This window comes from Gadus chalcogrammus, chromosome 16 (assembly GCF_026213295.1).
Source record: "Gadus chalcogrammus isolate NIFS_2021 chromosome 16, NIFS_Gcha_1.0, whole genome shotgun sequence".
In the NCBI taxonomy this organism is placed as follows: domain Eukaryota; kingdom Metazoa; phylum Chordata; class Actinopteri; order Gadiformes; family Gadidae; genus Gadus; species Gadus chalcogrammus.
Window position 1 is genome coordinate 14,576,116 of NC_079427.1, and position 16,929 is coordinate 14,593,044.

A 16,929-nucleotide genomic window follows, 5' to 3' on the forward strand; every position below is an offset into this window, starting at 1 on the left:
GGGTAGCAAAAAGGCCAAGTGAAGCATGTATTTATCTATACAAGGATACATATGAACGCGATGGAGATAGAACAAATATGGTTGGTTCAAACAAGTGACGAGAGGAGCAATTACAGCTCATTAAGAGACACTGTTTCAATTCTTGAGTCAGATTTGCGTTTGTGTTTGTGTGACGTAGAGTGAGTATGACTATAGAACTCAATGTAGAACCGAATCCCAGGGTGTGTGGTGCATAAGTAAAGGTACACAGAATCCACACATATCGTCCATGATTTGCAAATATAGTCCCTTCTCTGCAAATCTTTGACCGTACAGACAGAAGGCGTGTGACACCTTCCAGGATGAGCATTTGTGGGCTTGTAACAGACTTTAAATCAAAGTATGATCTACTGATTCATCCTTAAACCCTGTTGAAAATCAACTTAGCTTTTGACTCTTAACAATTAATTTGTGCAATGTAGCCACTTGGACTGTCCAAACAACTAAACTAAAAAGAGATATCCCACACTGTAGTTGTACTATTTATATTTTGTCCAGTGCTATTAGGGGAACATGAGATAAGGGGGGGGGGGGGCATTGGTAAATCACACTAGAGCCGAACTGACCGTATTTGTAGTTGCTGCACCATCAAGCTGATAGTGTGACATTTATAATTCAACATTTACAGTTTTACCGAAATCAATGTGAATACAGATATAGAATATGTAATTAAGGAGCAGATTGGGCTTTAGGGCATTTTCCCAAGGTTGCCCACGGGTTAGGGCACTGCAGACAATCGGGGATCAAACCTGGTAACCTTTGAGGTAACGCAGAGTCGAAAACCCAGCCTAGCCATTCAACATTCTGCCCTGCGAGACAATCATTGGCTCCCACATCTTCCCTTCTATGGCTCGTTAGCCGGAGGAAAGGAGCCGTGTGGACTTGTGACAGCTGAGCCGCTTTAGACTTACTAGAGTCGACAGCGACCGGTAATTATCCCAGCCAATCAAAACCTTCAGACCTGATCTACGGGCATGTGTCTGAGAATGTAGTTGAAAAAAATCTCTGAAGCACTTCTTGTGCAGGACACACTCTGATGAAGCGGATTCAGGTGGCCGTTTTTTTGGAATATGTGGGGATCAAGGCTATTGAGAGACTATTGGTATGCAGCCGTCGTGTGTGTGCTCCGTACCTGGATGCCGTACAGCAGGTCTGTGTGGTAGTAGCGGTCATGGTGGGCGTTGGCAGCCGCCAGGGTCAGCAAGTAGTCGTTCCTGGCCTGGGTCGCCTTGGAGTTACAGTCACTCCTTTTGGCTTTCAACTGGGGAGCGAAGCAGGCAAAGAGACGGGGCTGCATGTGACACTGGTGGTCCCTCATTCAGTGTATCGGCGTGTTCTTTAAAGTGTGTGTGTGCGTCTGTTTGTGTTCATTTACCTTCACACTCGCTTTCTGTAAACTAATTCGCGACTGAAACAAACCCAACTTGGACCTGAAGAGAAAGGAACAACAAACAATCCTCATCCCTGGTTTTTGTAATCATGAATAAAAGAACGCATGTCGGTTTTTAAGCCTCCCAAAAGGCGAGTGAGAGTGGAAAATATAGAGATCCCCCGACTCCCCGGACTGACACAACATTGAGTCAGTAAAGACAGACATCTTACTAACACCAATGCAATGTAATATTCACTGAGCAATGATGTACAATAAATCTACTGCACCTATGGACATGCACACATCCGTCGACTGAGTGAATGAATTGTTTGCAGGTGTATAAAGTGACCATTTTTCTTTTTCAAGAGAAAGCGGGGGTGGTTATGGCGGGCTTTCATATGAGTAATCATGCAAATAAGGAGATGGAGTCTCCATTAACGTAAATATGAGGAAGAATATGAAAACATAATGAAATTGCTGTAAATGTGTGAGTTTCACGATGTGTGTATGGAGGATTTCTGTGTGTGTGTGTGTGTGCTGTGTCAGTGACAATGATTAATGTCCCAACTCCACTCACTGATGAAAAAGATTTCACGAACACACACACGCACACGCACACGCACACACACACGCACACACACACACACACACACACACACACACACACACACACACACACACACACACACAATACAGTAATACAGTAATTTCTTTGGGGTTGTGGCATTGTGATAGAAAAACACAGAGTTGACTGACCAATCAATATAGGTGTAAAACCGAGCCAAGAATTTAAATGTTTTACTGTCTCATTGACAACAGCTGCCTTAGGTCCAGTATCAAAAAGAAAAAAACATTGTGCAGTGTAACAAATTTTCCAATTGATGGCGGCCCTGAAGAAAATCTATATTTGTGTTTTGGTCTTTATTATGGCTCAATTATCTTTGCCCTGGAGGGGCACATTCAGACCGGCATAAGACTTTTGGGATTTTTCACCTTTTGTAAACCTTCCCGGGGTTAACAGCAGTCACAGTCACCACTTTTCTATCCATCGGTTAAGAGACCGGTGCGTACCTGCTACAAGTAGGCAGTAGCACGCTGATGTCAAATCCCAGAAGCCATAGTTCCACAATTCAACGTGGTAAAGCCACACACCCCAACTCGATCCCTCCACTCAACTATCTCAGCTGGACGTCTGGTACCGCCATCGCTAAGAGCTAGCAAAGGTCGATCAGCAAAGTCACAACTTTTCTCGGTTTTGGGACCTCAGTGGTGGAACGAGCTCCCTGACGTTCTCAGGACCGCAGAGTCGCTCACTATCTTCCGAAAAAGACTCAAGACTCACCTGTTCAGAGTCCACCTCGACTCTGCATAGCCACCCTCCCGCTTCTGGCCACCATTGTACATTGTATTGTATTGTGTTGTATTGTATTATAGTACTTAACTGTGTAGCAACTGCAGTAGCTGCTATCATTGCTGTAACACGGGGAATTGGTTAGCCTAGCGATTGTTGTACTTGCACTTGGTTCTATGAACATCCTTACTGTACTGTAAGTCGCTTTGGATAAAAGCATCTGCTAAACGCCTTAAATGTAAATGTGTGTATATTTGGAATAAACCAAGTTAAAAAGTTGAATTCCCACAACGAGAATTCTGCAAATTTCATATTCTTAATAACCGTTTTTTCTTCCAATTCTACAAATCAGTCGTGTTGTTACTGTGGGGGACACCCGGTCGTTGCTCAAAGCCCAGTGGAAGAAGAAACTTGGGATTTCAAACAAAATAGTGCTGCAGTAACTGCTCGGGTTAGGAATTCGCCATTTTAACATAGTTTCTTTCAGAAATAAACACCAAAATAGATTAAGATGTTGGTGTATTAAGTTGAGTTGCAGAAGTAGTGCTTTGGCACCTGGGACTTTTCCTCAGTGTGCTAACGCTAACCGTTAGAAGGTACGTATGGGACGATCACTGAACCGACTAAATGAATGGCTCTTGTCTACCCCCGGAAAGGATCACAAAAGGCAGAGAAGCCCAAATCCTGAACTTACCCTTTAAGTCTATTTATATCCGAGAAAGGTTCTAGCAAGGAATCTCATCGGCCCCTTAGCTATGCCGTCTGGTCTTTATGTTACCCCACTCCGTCTCTCTCTCATTAGAAGCCAATGTATCTCTAACGTTACAAGAGATTCATGGATAGAGTAATTGGCCGTTGGGATCCGACTGCAACCGCGGCAGTAGGCATCTGCGGATCGGCCTATTTTGGGTATTATAATATTTATGTGATTTGCAGGGAAGGGGAGTTAGTAAAAATCATTACATAATTTCTCACAATAAACTATTTATTTTAAAACATCCTAATTATTGAATCTAAGTTTGATATAGCATATCCTTTAATGCCGCCGCATTTATTTGAAGAATAAGATACGTGTTATATTATAGCATAGGTCTACGCCTATTTTATTCTTTATTTATGTTCACATGCAAATGCCTCTTTATTTTGCCCCTGAAATATTTCAGCTGGTCTTTGTATTGTTCAATAACGTTTTACATGAATAAAGAAAGCCTATAATGCAATAATAAAGTCAAAAATTTACTATGCATTTTGTTGTTTGGTACATCCATGAAAATGCATGACCAAATCAGGCAAATTCTCAGATTAACAACGTTAACAAAAGAACTAGGTTTCAACAGAACATACAATAGAGCAACGTGCAAAACTACTTCCTCAACTTGCTCTGACATCTCTATTAATCGTATGATAGCCTGATAGTTGCCTAATAGGCATACACTGAACTAATTTCCTTGGCATAATATTCTGAAGAAAATAATTAATTTAGACTTTTTTATAGCCTTAGAAAAATGGGAAAATGGCCAGCGGGAGGGGTTAGCAAACATAATTTCATAATAGACAGTTGGGAAAAACCGACGCAAGTGTAATCTCTGTTATCAAACACCAGTTTGAGTAGCGGTCGGGTGCAGCTACAGCAATAAGCGGATTAGGGTGAGAAACTATCTTAATTGCGCATCACTGATCTCAACCCCCCCACCACACACGAGAGCCAGCGATGGGGTACTCACTTGGCCTCTATGTCGGCCTTCTCCCGCACGGCGTGAGCCACCTGCTCACAGTCGTAGTACTTCTTCTTGGCCTTGGCCAGCTCCTTCGCTGACTCCTGCAGCTCTGCCTGTATGCCGTTCAGCTGCTCCATGGTCTGAGGGGGGGGGGAAGGGAGGGAGCGATTAGAGGACTGCGGCTCTGATGTCAGCGACTGTGGTTTTTTGACCCTTTTGATAAATGATGTCAATATGGTTATTGATTTGGTCCATTAGAATTATTAACTGATGACCGAAGTCAGGAGTACATCACAATGGGTTTGGAGTCCCTTATTTTGCACTGTTGGTCAGATCTATCAGGCTTGGCATATAACTTGTATGTGGCTGCATCTGATTTCAGGTTTTAGGGATGAATCAAATGTATTTTTGTATCAAATCATATTTTGATTAATTGAGGAAACAATCGAATGCAACAAAGAATGTCACAGACATTCAATTAACTCTGACGACATCCCAAGTCAACCTGTTTTTTCTTTGGGCCATGTCCTGTCTTTAAAAGATAGGGCAGGGAAGATGGGCAGGGAAGTGGGTTTAGGGAAAAGGAATGCCTTGTAGCAAATGACCAGATGCCGGAATCAAACCGGAATCACTATGAGACTTATTTGCCTATGTGGGCGAGAATAACAGAGGATCAGCCACTGAGTCGTCCGCCTAGTCAACTGCTCCAAACCCTAGTTTGAATGGCACCCTTTACATGACGGCTTCATGCTGGAGGATGGTGTGTCGCTGTGTGGGGATGGAGATGTCGGAGGCACCAACCTTCTTGAGCTGCTGCTCCTTGTAGAGCCGCAGGGTCTTGGCCGGGTCCGAGACCTGACCCTTGTAGTTGTCGCAAACATTGAGTCTGGACTGGCTCACCTGCACCGTACCCTCCAAGTAGGACCTCCACACCACATACACATTCCTGCAGCCATGGGAGCGACAGAGATAGGGGGAGAGCAAGAGAGAGAGATCGGGAGAGAGATCGGGGGGGGGGGAAGAGAGAGAGAGTGTGAGAGAGACCATTCGCGTTCAAACGCGTTCAAAATTCCACGCAACAATAATATTACAGGTTCCCGCAGTCATATCTCGTCATGCAATCATATGAAGAGCCTATGTACCCACATTGTTAGACACACACAGCAGGCAGAAGGAGATGGAGAGACAGACGGACAGATATAGGAAGGTAGAAGGAAACGTAGAGGGAGGGAAACAGAGCAAGAGAAACAGAGGAAAAACAGAGAAACAGATCGATTCTAAGTAAGAGAGAGGGCATGCAAGGGAACCCAACACAAGGGTACCTGTAGTCAGTTCTCTGATCATCAGGGTTGATTCCTGGCCAATCTCTCTTCAGGTACTGACTCGCCAACTTTTGCAGAGCCTGAGAAAAAGAAGAAAACCACATGTGAAACGTTTGCTGCGGTTACAACAACCACTTAAACAAAACCGTCCAGTTCACTTTCTCACCTATTTGTTTGGATGAAATAAAAACAGAAAAAAACCCGAATAGATTTCCACTCAGATAATCATCCACAGCAGTTAAAGAGAATATAAGTCAGCTTGGATGGGGGGGCCTGTTTTTAAGAACTTCATTAGCTCCAATGTCCATGGAAATGGCCCAGAAGTGAGGTGACCATTATTGAATAGTGTGTGTGCGGACATTTTAGATTAGAATGACTCTGACGGTTATTGTCAGGGAAAGCCTTGACATGCAGGGGAGGTGCTGGAGAAGGAGGTGGTGGAAGGTTTACTTTAAAGTGTTGAGCATTTCTCGGGCAATTTTTACATTTAATGTTTGTGCCGAACTAACTCTATATGAAAAATACAGTTCCGCTCTCAAGTAAGATTTACAATCTTACTTGAGGTGATGCCATGAGGTAAAATAATCAGTTACCACACCAGCAGAATGTATCACTAATATCTGCATATTTGAAACCTCTTCACACTTATGTACCTTGCTTGTTTTGTGTTGTGTCTTTGTGTTGTAATTGAAAAAAGACAATACAAATATTTGTCAAACATCTACACTGCAGTGCTTACTATTGTAAGCTCTATAGTAAGCTCTTAGCGATGGCGGTACCAGACGTCGAGCTGAGGTAGTTGAGTGGAGGGATCGAGCCTACAGTAAGCCAAAATAAGGGGATGAAAATAGTGTAGCCCACTGGCAGAACTAACCTAAACCTCCTTCACTCGTAGTTCATGGTAAATGACTGGGATAACCTTTCAGGCACCGCTTTCCGGCAGTTCCATATAAATGTCATTAGGTCTTGAAACCGAATATCGATCCCTATTGCCATTCACACATGATCCAATGCAGGAAATGCTCCGGCACATTTACAGGACTGACTGCATGTGTGAGAGGGGCTCAACATCTACTGGGATGGGTCACTGTGTTAGAAGCACTAACAGACAGTTGTGTATGCGTTTGCGTGTGTCTGTGTTGGTGTATGTATGCTTGTGAGTATGTATGTCTCAATCCTTTGCTGGAGTAAATACTCCGGGCAGAGCACACGCATGTTTGTTTACATGGAACCGTAGTCTCCCATGATTCCAAACACGCCTCCAGGGCAACACATCCCCCCCCATAACTCTCTCTGTCCCCTCCACACATCCCCACCCTACAAAGCCTGCCGGTCTCTCCCCTGCCTCTCTCCATATCCCTCTCCTGTCCCTCCATCTCTCCCCTTTCTCTCTCCATATCCCTCTGTTGCTACTCCATCTCATTGCGGTCTCTCTCCATATCCCTCACCTGTCCCTCCATCTCTCTCCTGCCTCTCTCCATATCCCTCTCCTGTCCCTCCATCTCTCCCCTGCCTCTCTCCATATCCCTCACCTGTCCCTCCATCTCTTTGCTGTCTCTCTCCATATCCCTCTCCTGTCCCTCCATCTCTCCCCTGCCTCTCTCCATATCCCTCACCTGTCCCTCCATCTCTCTCCTGCCTCTCTCCATATCCCTCTCCTGTCCCTCCATCTCTCCCCTGCCTCTCTCCATATCCCTCACCTGTCCCTCCATCTCTCTCCTGCCTCTCTCCATATCCCTCACCTGTCCCTCCATCTCTCTCCTGCCTCTCTCCATATCCCTCACCTGTCCCTCCATTTCCCTTCTGTCTCTCCATCTCTCTCAACCTACATCTCCTTCCTTTCACCATCCCCCATTCCTGCCTCTTTCAATCCCCCTCTCCTACCAATCTCCATCTCTCTCCTGTCTGTTTCCAGCTTAGTCTTTCCAAATTGAATATGCTTCTTCTCCTTGGCTGCTGCCGCGTGTCGTATCTCCCTCTCCCTCTCTCTCTAATCCACTTGCCATCCCCATTATCGTCACACACCAATCCCATTGCATTCAATTCCACACGCTTTAATCTGTGTTAATGGGGAACCCTTGATAAGCATCGTTCATGCCCTTTTCATTTTCTTCACCTCCTTCCTCACCTCCCTCATTATTGTTGTGAAACTTTCCCTCTGCTGATGATGACTTCTGCACTTTTGTCTTGATTCTCCATATACAAACTGTACACTAAATAACATCGCTCATTATTTCCTTCTCAATGTCTCTGGAGCTCAAGGCTTGGCCTGTTAGTGAGGGTCTGGCACGAGCTGCACAAGCTTAGAGAGGGGCCTCTGTAGCAGACTATGGTCGCCCTGTTCCCAAATACATTATGTATGTTCACACACACAGACACACATAACACACATCCCAGTACACATACAAACACACACAGACAAAAAAACACACACACAGAAATAAGACGGCACAAGCAAGTGGTGGATGTAGTGGAGGTTGTGGAAAAAATTGATACAGTGTAGTATCTCAATATTTTGCGTGCTAATATTGTATAGATACACGGATACCAGCTATAGATTATTTAATTATTTAATTTATTCACTCACGAATATGTTGTCATTTTTGCCCAAGAATTGATCTTTTACTGCTAATACAAATGACTGGTAACATAATAAATAAAAATCTGTTGCTTTTTCAATATCCCCTGATGAGTGGGAGGGATACTGGGATTGACGAAAGTACGATTTACACAAAAACAAAGAGAAAGGTTCGGGCTGGCCAGCATTTTTTTTTTGTAGAATATATCAGTTATAGGCTGTGATTTTATTTATAACATTATTGAAATCCCTATCAATCAGCATTGACTATGGATACGTCAGGGTCATTTTAAGCTACAAGCTGCAACTTTAATTATGGGGAGTACTGCAGTCACGCAATATGTCTTCCAACGACTTATGTCGTAACCCATGCATCTTGATACGTATACTATCGTGAGCTCCTTGCCAAAACCCAGCCCCTCAAACAAATGTGAAACGCATGACAACAAACAGTCAACTTCCCTCACTCTCTAGGGAAGGGTGGAGTTGGCGGGAATGTTTTTGGTTAAAGGGTGTGTGCACACGTGCGTGCGTGCGGGCGTGCATGCGTGCCTGTGCATGTACGCGTCTGCACATGCGCAAGCGGGAAGACCGACTGAGTGAAGGACAGCCCGTGACGGCCAGTGAGGCAGCCAGCCAGTGAGTGATCGGTAACAATCACCTGGCTCACTGATTGGCCAGCTGTGCTTTTCTACCTCCATCCTCTATAAACAACAGCAGCCTTTATATATTCACAGCTCCGTACTGTACCTGTGTTGCGAACATGCCCTACTGAGGCCGGAAGGAGATAAGACGACCCGTGCATAGGAGGTCAGATCATCAGGATTAGATCAGCCTACACAGCGGACCACTGTACAGAACGCCCAGTGGCACTCCCTTTTGGTTTCTCCCTTCTCCTTGAAGGGATAAACCATGAGGTCAGATTCCTGAATCACAGAATAACAGAGTCTCTCCCCAATCCAAATATGGCTGAAGTGGATAGAGATCCCGCCCTGCACATTACTTAGGTCACCAGTTCTGGGAGACCATGGTTGGTGTGTGACATAGGCAGACTATGATGACAGAGCTAAATAAAGCATTATAACCTTTTCTTACTCTTCTAATCGGGGCTGCGCGATGAGGGAAACATGCGCTACGCAGTCACGTTGCATACTGCGATGTAGGTATGACTTGTGATTTAGATAATTCATGGTTTAATAATTACAATAAAAAATCCGCACCACCATGGCACGTGTAAAGATACCATTTATCGCAGCTCAGGCATTCCATTGCAATGTATCATATGGTAATTTTATCGCTATGAAATGAAACTATGAAATGAAAATGTGATTGATTATGATATGATTGGTTAGCACTACTTCTAATACCTAATCCCAATACTGGACATGTGAGGATGAAAAAAGTATCGACCAGTAATAAGCACAAGCTGATTGTTTACTGTGTTAAGTGTTTTGTAATCAGTCCCCAAATATTGGCATTTGATTCCCTCCCTGAAGACGTGAAGCATGCCTCTCCCACTTTGCTTTGAAATCAGAACCGTTTGATAAGGATCTGTGTCTGTCTACTTTTGCCCGTGTGTCTGTCCGTGTGTCTGCTTGTTAGTTAGCTTGTGTTTGTTGATTTGTGTGGACTGTGAGTGGTTATTGGTTTGATCAGCCTCACCTGGCCCGAGTCAGACTGATTCAACGGTCTGACTCTGGGGAGATGGGTCGGGAGGTCAAACCTGCTCTTACTGCATCAATTCTACCAACTCCGCAATATATAATATAATCAGAAGAACCCTAAATCCACCTAGATGGCACGTGGTTCACTGCTACAGTCTCTCTCTCTCTCTCTCTCTCTCTCTCTCTCTCTCTCTCTCTCTCTCTCTCATCTCTCTCTCTCTCTCTCTCTCTCTCTCTCTCTCTCTCTCTCTCTCTCTCTCTCTCTCTCTCTCTCTCTCTCTCTCTCTCTCTCTCTCCTCAGTGCAGATGTCATCATACAACCACCTGGAAGGGAGGTTGCCATAGCAACCCCATGCCCTTCCCTGTGTAGTCTAGGTGAGCCAGGGACCGCATGCTTTCTAAAGCACACCAGTGTGATACAAAAACACACACATAGATATACAGCAGAACATGTGTGCACACATGTGTCAATCATGCATCCACAAACGGGCAGGCACACATCCTGTTTTTATGATTCCAGTGCCATAGTGGGTATTCAAACAGCAGGATATCCTGAGGTGACAAGGAGAGAATGAGTGAGTGTGTGTATGTGTGTGTGTGTGTGTGTGTGTGTGTGTGTGTGTGTGTGTGTGTGTGTGTGTGTGTGTGTGTGTGTGTGTGTGTGTGTGTGTGTGTGTGTGTGTGTGTGTTTGTGTGTGTGTGTGTGTTTGTGTGTATGCGTATGTGTATGTGTGCATACGCTTGAGAGTGTCTGCCGGTGCAGCAGTGATAGACAAGATGTTGGCTAATTGACATTCAGCGAGATAAAGTGGCCGTCTGAACCCACTCAGACTATTGTCTGCCGCGATCCTCCTCCTTTCTGTCTCTGACAAAACAAAAGCTTGTCGACTCGACCGCCAGGCAGAATGCCAGCGTCTGCTGCTACAAATATCCACACTGAACGTGATCTGTTGGTGCACCGACCGAGCAGGAGGAGAGAAGAGGAAGAGGGAGGGAGCTTGTTTTTTTGCTTCATAAATTCGGAGCCGTTTGCTGACCAGCCGCCTGGGGTTCACAGTGATCGGCGGAGAGGGGTTGAGACAGGGGGTGCATGGCTGGGTGTTGGACGATCAATCTCCATATCTCCGCCCACCGTTCGATCCTCTACCACTCTCTCTGCCAGCGAACGGAACCCCGCCAAGGCACTCAGCGCAGTCACCTTGACGCCCTCCAGCTCGCTCCCTCTTGCTCCCTCTCTTTCTCTCTCTCTCTCTCCCTCCCTCCCTCCCTCCCTCTCTCTCTCTCCATCCAGCGTGGTGCATGCCGGGAGCGGAGGGTGTGAGGGAGTGTGTGGAGGAGTGGCGGAACATTTAATTTTCTACCTCCTTGAGATACGTGATTCTCTGCATCAGGAACGTTTTTTTTCCCCCTTGCATACAATTGTGGTGTGATCAGTTTGTGGGGAAAAGTGAGACAGCACCGTTTTCAACCGGTGGTGGGATTCTTGTGGCTCCCGTTCTCGACGTGACAGTATAGCAGGTGTACACTTCAAACACGAGGATCCAAATAATACCCTCTGCACGAGCACAGGAAGCTGGAGGGTGTGATATCAAGCGTGGTGATCTTGCAAATAAAAAAACCTATGCACGCGCAACAGGTAAAACTAAGCGACAGATGTCCTCGAGCGCGGGTTGGAAGCGCAGCTACAGGTGGATCAGTGTGACCGCCAACACGCCTCAGCAGGTCATCTATTGGCTGAGGAGACGTGGCCTACACTGGGGGGTTAGCGGACCGGGAGGCCTCTGTGTAGCTTCCAGAAAGCAATTTAACCGTCTACAGCCCCAGGATGGAACGGTTACAAACGATCCAGTATGCGATAAGGAGCCATGCGATGGGGTTTTAAACAGACCTCTGTGGAGAAGGTGACTGTGATACACAGTGCACCACAGCTCTGTTGAAAGACCAGCACCACTGAATTCTGGTTCCTGTCATGGTCTCACACTGGAGGAACTAACTACAGCTAATGGGCGACCGGCCTTGCTCTAGGGATCGATGGTTTCTTGATTGATGGTTATCTAAACAGATTATTTTTAATTTTTCTCATCGGACACAATTAATATGGAGTTCTCCTTGAGTCCCATAGGGAGAGCCCACAGAGGAAGAACTGGAGGCCTGATGACTTGCTCTGTGCGGACTACAAGATGCTCTCAAATTGTCCAACCTGCGGAATCAATTAATGGACTTGATAATCCATATGAACAAACATACTGTGCTCATGTCATGGAAGAAACATGGATAATATTTAACATTTTCAGGGATCGATTTGTGTAAACTCGATGACATAGACATTGACCTTCTGTCCCTTGAGCAACAGAAGGCTTCTGACAGAGTGGATCATCGTTCATGCTTTCCACTCTCATGGCTTTTCTGTTTTGTTTTAAGATCATGGATGGGAGTCTATTGCAAAGGGGAGCCTCATGTCTGGCTATGACAGGGGGGAGACTGAGCAGACCAGTGTCAGTGGAATGGGACAGGGCTGCCCACTCTGAGGGATGCTCTGCAGCCTGACCTCTTTCCGGTTCACAGACACAGCGTAACAGGACTCTCACCAGCATGGCTGCGGCACAGCTCCCTATTAAAGAACTGCTTATGCAGACAACCCCATTAAGACACAGGAAGATGTCAGGGTAGTGGAAGCCAGCCTGGGAGTGTATAAAAAGATCTCCTCAGCTAAGGTAAACGGGGTTAAGAGTGAGGCCCTGCTTAGTGGACCACGGGGAGAGTTGGAAGTTCCGAGACTGCGTCGAAATGTGTAACGGCAGAAGAGGATTGAAATTCCTTTGGGTTTTTTTTGGGCACAGGTTAATAAAACAAAACTGGAAGGTTGTAGAGAGGAACGTGTGTGTTCAGTTGTCTATGTCTAACTGGATGCTGCCACAGATGTTTCAAAGGGGAAGTGTGCCTACAGAACTCTGCTTGAGTGAGGTTTATTTAAGACTCAAACTAAGTTCACTGACATGGATGGCTAGATGGACAAATGGATAGAATTAAAGAAACAGATGAGGGAAGAGTGAAAAGAAAGTGACAGTGAGCATGGGGCTGAGCCTCTGGTCAACTGCAGCATGGGTGAGGAGAGATATGGAGGCTGGTAGGCAGGACTAAATTCTCTCTCTCTCTCTCTCTCTCTCTCTCTCTCTCTCTCTCTCTCTCTCTCTCTCTCTCTCTCTCTCTCTCTCTCTCTCTCTCTCTCTCTCTCTCTCTCTCTCTCTCTCTCTCTCTCTCTCTCTCTCTCTCTCTCTCTCTCTCTCTCTCTCTCTCTCTCTCTCTCTCTCTCTCTCTCTCTCTCTCTCTCTCTCTCTCCAGACAGGAGCACTTAAGGGACAAACACTAGCTGTGTGTTTGTGTGTGGGACAGTTTCTTGATTACATGCATCTGCAGTATGCGTTTGTCTCTGTGTGTGCATGTGAGTGTGTGCTTGTGCACAAGTTCTTCCTGTGCTCAGGATGTGCACTAATGTACACTAATGTACAGTGTTCCGTTCCATCGGTGTGAGAGAAGGGCAGAAGGATTGAGGTCTGGAGCGAGCGGGGAGAGGAGAGAGAAGCCGGGAGAGAAGGAGGGAGGCAATCTGCATTGCGGAGAATAAAAGGCAGACATGTATAGTCCAGACAGAGAAGAGGAGAGGAATTCAATACATCTCCATAAATCCATAACTTCATTTGAATGAGTTAGTTGCTGCACATAAACAATATTTTTGGAATAGCCTCGGCACTTCTTTGCATTGTAAGAAGGAAGAGGAAATGAGAAGCGTTATCCAATACACAAATGTACTTGATATTGTGAAACTCTGTAAAGAAAGTCCCGTTAAATGGCAACACACACACACACACACACACACACACACACACACACACACACACACACACACACACACACACACACACACACACACACACACACACACACACAACCACACACACAACCACACACACACACACACACACACACACACACACACACACACACACACACACACACACACAAAGCTTACAGGAGTTCGTTTCTCAGAACTGCACTCACAAAAGCACAAAAGTGAAGACACAAACACAGACACACACAGAACATTCTGGCCTTTTCGGGCAGTCCAGGCGAGTGTGACCCCAGTGTACAACTATTCCAGAAATGTTGAGTATGGGAGGGGAATACAGCACACACACAATCACCATCACCAACCATGGTTGCATCTCTTGCTCTCTCATGCAAACTTGCCTCTTTTCCTTTTGCTTCTCTCTCTCTATCACATGCCTAGGTCTCTTTCTGAAATGTATTTTACTCCATCAGCATCTTGCAATCAGTACAACTATTCATCTCTTACTTCTTCTATCCGATTCACAATCTTGTGTCCTCTATGGCTTTTCCGCGTTATTCAATCTCTCTTGTTCCGTTTCCTGTCTCCATCTCTCTTTTCCACTATCTCAGTGGGTACTCTCTGTGTGCTGTCAGGTGAGCCCACTGTTCAGTTTTTTCAGAGTAAAACAGAAATCAGTGGAAAATGTAACAGAAAAAAAAAATAACACCTTCTTCACCTTCACCAGTCATTCTTTTAATTCTCAGGGTATAATGCAATATTTTCTGAATTCTAATTCATTTTGACAAAATGTAGAGGGAGAAATGTTTTTTTTCTTTCATAATTGTATTCAGTAAATAAGGGATTCAGGTCTGCGTGTGGGAATGGCTCATCTCAGTAGTTTGCATGACAGCATCTCAATTGAACATGTGTGAGGTTTTCAGTATGGGATATGCGTTTAGTCTCAGTTTGGCTGTCAGATGTTACGTGACAGCAGAAGTGCATTTGGTAGGTTTAGATAATGTCCCTTACAGCACATCATATCCTACTTGTATACAAACAAAATCTATACACATGACTTTCTACTTGTCTACATATACACATAGTATATGGCATGCCATCAAACACAAGCAAGAAACGAATAAACACACAGTTAAACATACAGACTGCACACAATAAACAATACACACGTGCATGCGCACGCGCACACTCAAGCACAGTGTACTGAGAGAATGGAGGGGACAGTAAACAAGGGCAATTTGTGTGAACAGCTGCACACAGCTGGGAATGGCTCTGTGCATGAATGTGTTGACAAAAAAATGTTTTTAGAACAGAACTCATTGCAGTCACCCCTGCCACCACACACTCAGATTGTCTGTGTCTGTCTGTGTGTGTGTGTGTGTGTGTGTGTGTGTGTGTGTGTGTGTGTGTGTGTGTGTGTGTGTGTGTGTGTGTGTGTGTGTGTGTGTGTGTGTGTGTGTGTGTGTGAATGTGTGTGTGTGTGTGTGTGTGTGTGTGTGTGTGTGTGTGTGTGTGTGTGTGTGAATGTGTGTGTGTGTGTGAGTGTGTGTGTTTGCCAAGATTGACTATCTATTGGAATGTGCTTCAACTTAGGCTGGGTGCACAGCATGGTAATTGCAGCAGAGAGCTTTTCAGGAGTGCATGCGTGCATTTGCCTTCGTGTATCTTTACGCGTGTGCGGTCCTATGAAAGTGAGAGAAGGAGCACCTTTGCTGAGCTGCAGCACCAAGGAGTCTCCAGGGTGTGAGTGGTGTACAGTTTGGCTGACATCTGCTGCCACTCTACAGTGCGTCGCTCCAGTCTTCCCCCCAGCCTCAGCCTCTGCACGCTGTATACAACCCTCACCCATTAGGGCCACTGCTAGGGTTTTTTAGACCATATTGTAAAAAATCTATTCCCACATTTGTAAAACTGGAAATATATGATCTATCCGCATTGATATATACGCTGTCAAATAAAAGTGGATGGTATTTAATTATCTTGATTGGAATAATCCTAAAAAATCTATTCCAAAATCGGTTTAAAATATATTGGATTGTTTCACCTTAGCAAGGTAACGAGAAGCTAGAAGTGATAAAGCTTAACCACCAGGGAGGTAAAATAACTCGGCAGGTGGCACAGCAGATGTAAATGCAGATGTAAATGCAAGTGGTTGGATTAGTTCACCTGTTTGTAGGCATCTCACAACCTCTTAAACCTGCTTTGGTTCCATCAGGTGGTAAAGGGCCAATTGCCTTTTTATGTGTCCTTTTTCAGCAGGGTAAAGGTTTGGGTATCCATTACACATAACCCGTCTACAGCCTTGTAACTCAATCAGTACTGGTACTCATCCCGGTACATTTCTATTAAGTCTGATGTTACCTTTAAGCTAGCCAGTCTAATAAATGTGAAATGCAGTTGGCCACACACAGTCACAATCCTTTGCAGCAGTTGCCTCATTTCTGGTCAGCCCGCCAAATATCTTTGGCGCTGTTTATTATGGCAGCGAAATAGGGTAAGAATTGATTCAGAGAACTAGCTTTAGTGAGCTCCACAATTAGGTTCCACTGTTAAGATGACCGCCCCTTCAGCTACTTGGCAACAGCGTTTAAGTTGTATGTTTGATTGGTTATAGCAAAGGACGGATCCATCACCACATGTCTTGGTGTCCCTTACCTGGGCATAGTCTCTCTCCAGCTGTCCTTTCTTCAGAGTGTAACTCCTAAAGAAAGGGAGACAGAGAGCAGTGAGAGCTTTAGGATTTGTAAACATACAAATCTTTTTCTTGCACAAGAAGAAAGGGCAAGTAAGGTGCATTCATGGTAAAGGCAGGGATGTAAAAACACGGTGAGGGAAGTGGGACGTTTCGTGCTAGCGGCCAGACCCTTTTGGCCGGACCCTTTTTAGCTCAGAATATATATGGGTTAATTAAAGTTAGGGATCACTTTAATATACAAGAGAGTGAGCTTGGCCACCACCACATGACACAAGAAGGCAGGAAGTCCTGCCGACGACTGTATTCAAAGAAATGCCGTAGATTGCAGTCCCCCGCCCTGCAG

General features: G+C 45.2%; 1 protein-coding gene across 2 annotated transcripts in view; it reads right to left on the minus strand.

Annotated features, from left to right (window-relative positions):
- LOC130405449 (F-BAR and double SH3 domains protein 2-like) overlaps positions 1 to 16,929 on the minus strand; it is a 57,558-nt gene that overhangs the window by 28,272 nt on the left and 12,357 nt on the right. For both annotated transcript variants that reach the window (XM_056610531.1, XM_056610530.1), the window contains exons 3-8: positions 16,547 to 16,592; positions 5,803 to 5,882; positions 5,282 to 5,426; positions 4,487 to 4,620; positions 1,415 to 1,469; positions 1,172 to 1,300 (exon numbers count right to left, since the gene is read on the minus strand). In XM_056610531.1, coding sequence (XP_056466506.1) covers positions 1,172 to 1,300; positions 1,415 to 1,469; positions 4,487 to 4,620; positions 5,282 to 5,426; positions 5,803 to 5,882; positions 16,547 to 16,592 — 589 coding nt within the window. The remainder of the gene's footprint in view (positions 1 to 1,171; positions 1,301 to 1,414; positions 1,470 to 4,486; positions 4,621 to 5,281; positions 5,427 to 5,802; positions 5,883 to 16,546; positions 16,593 to 16,929) is intronic.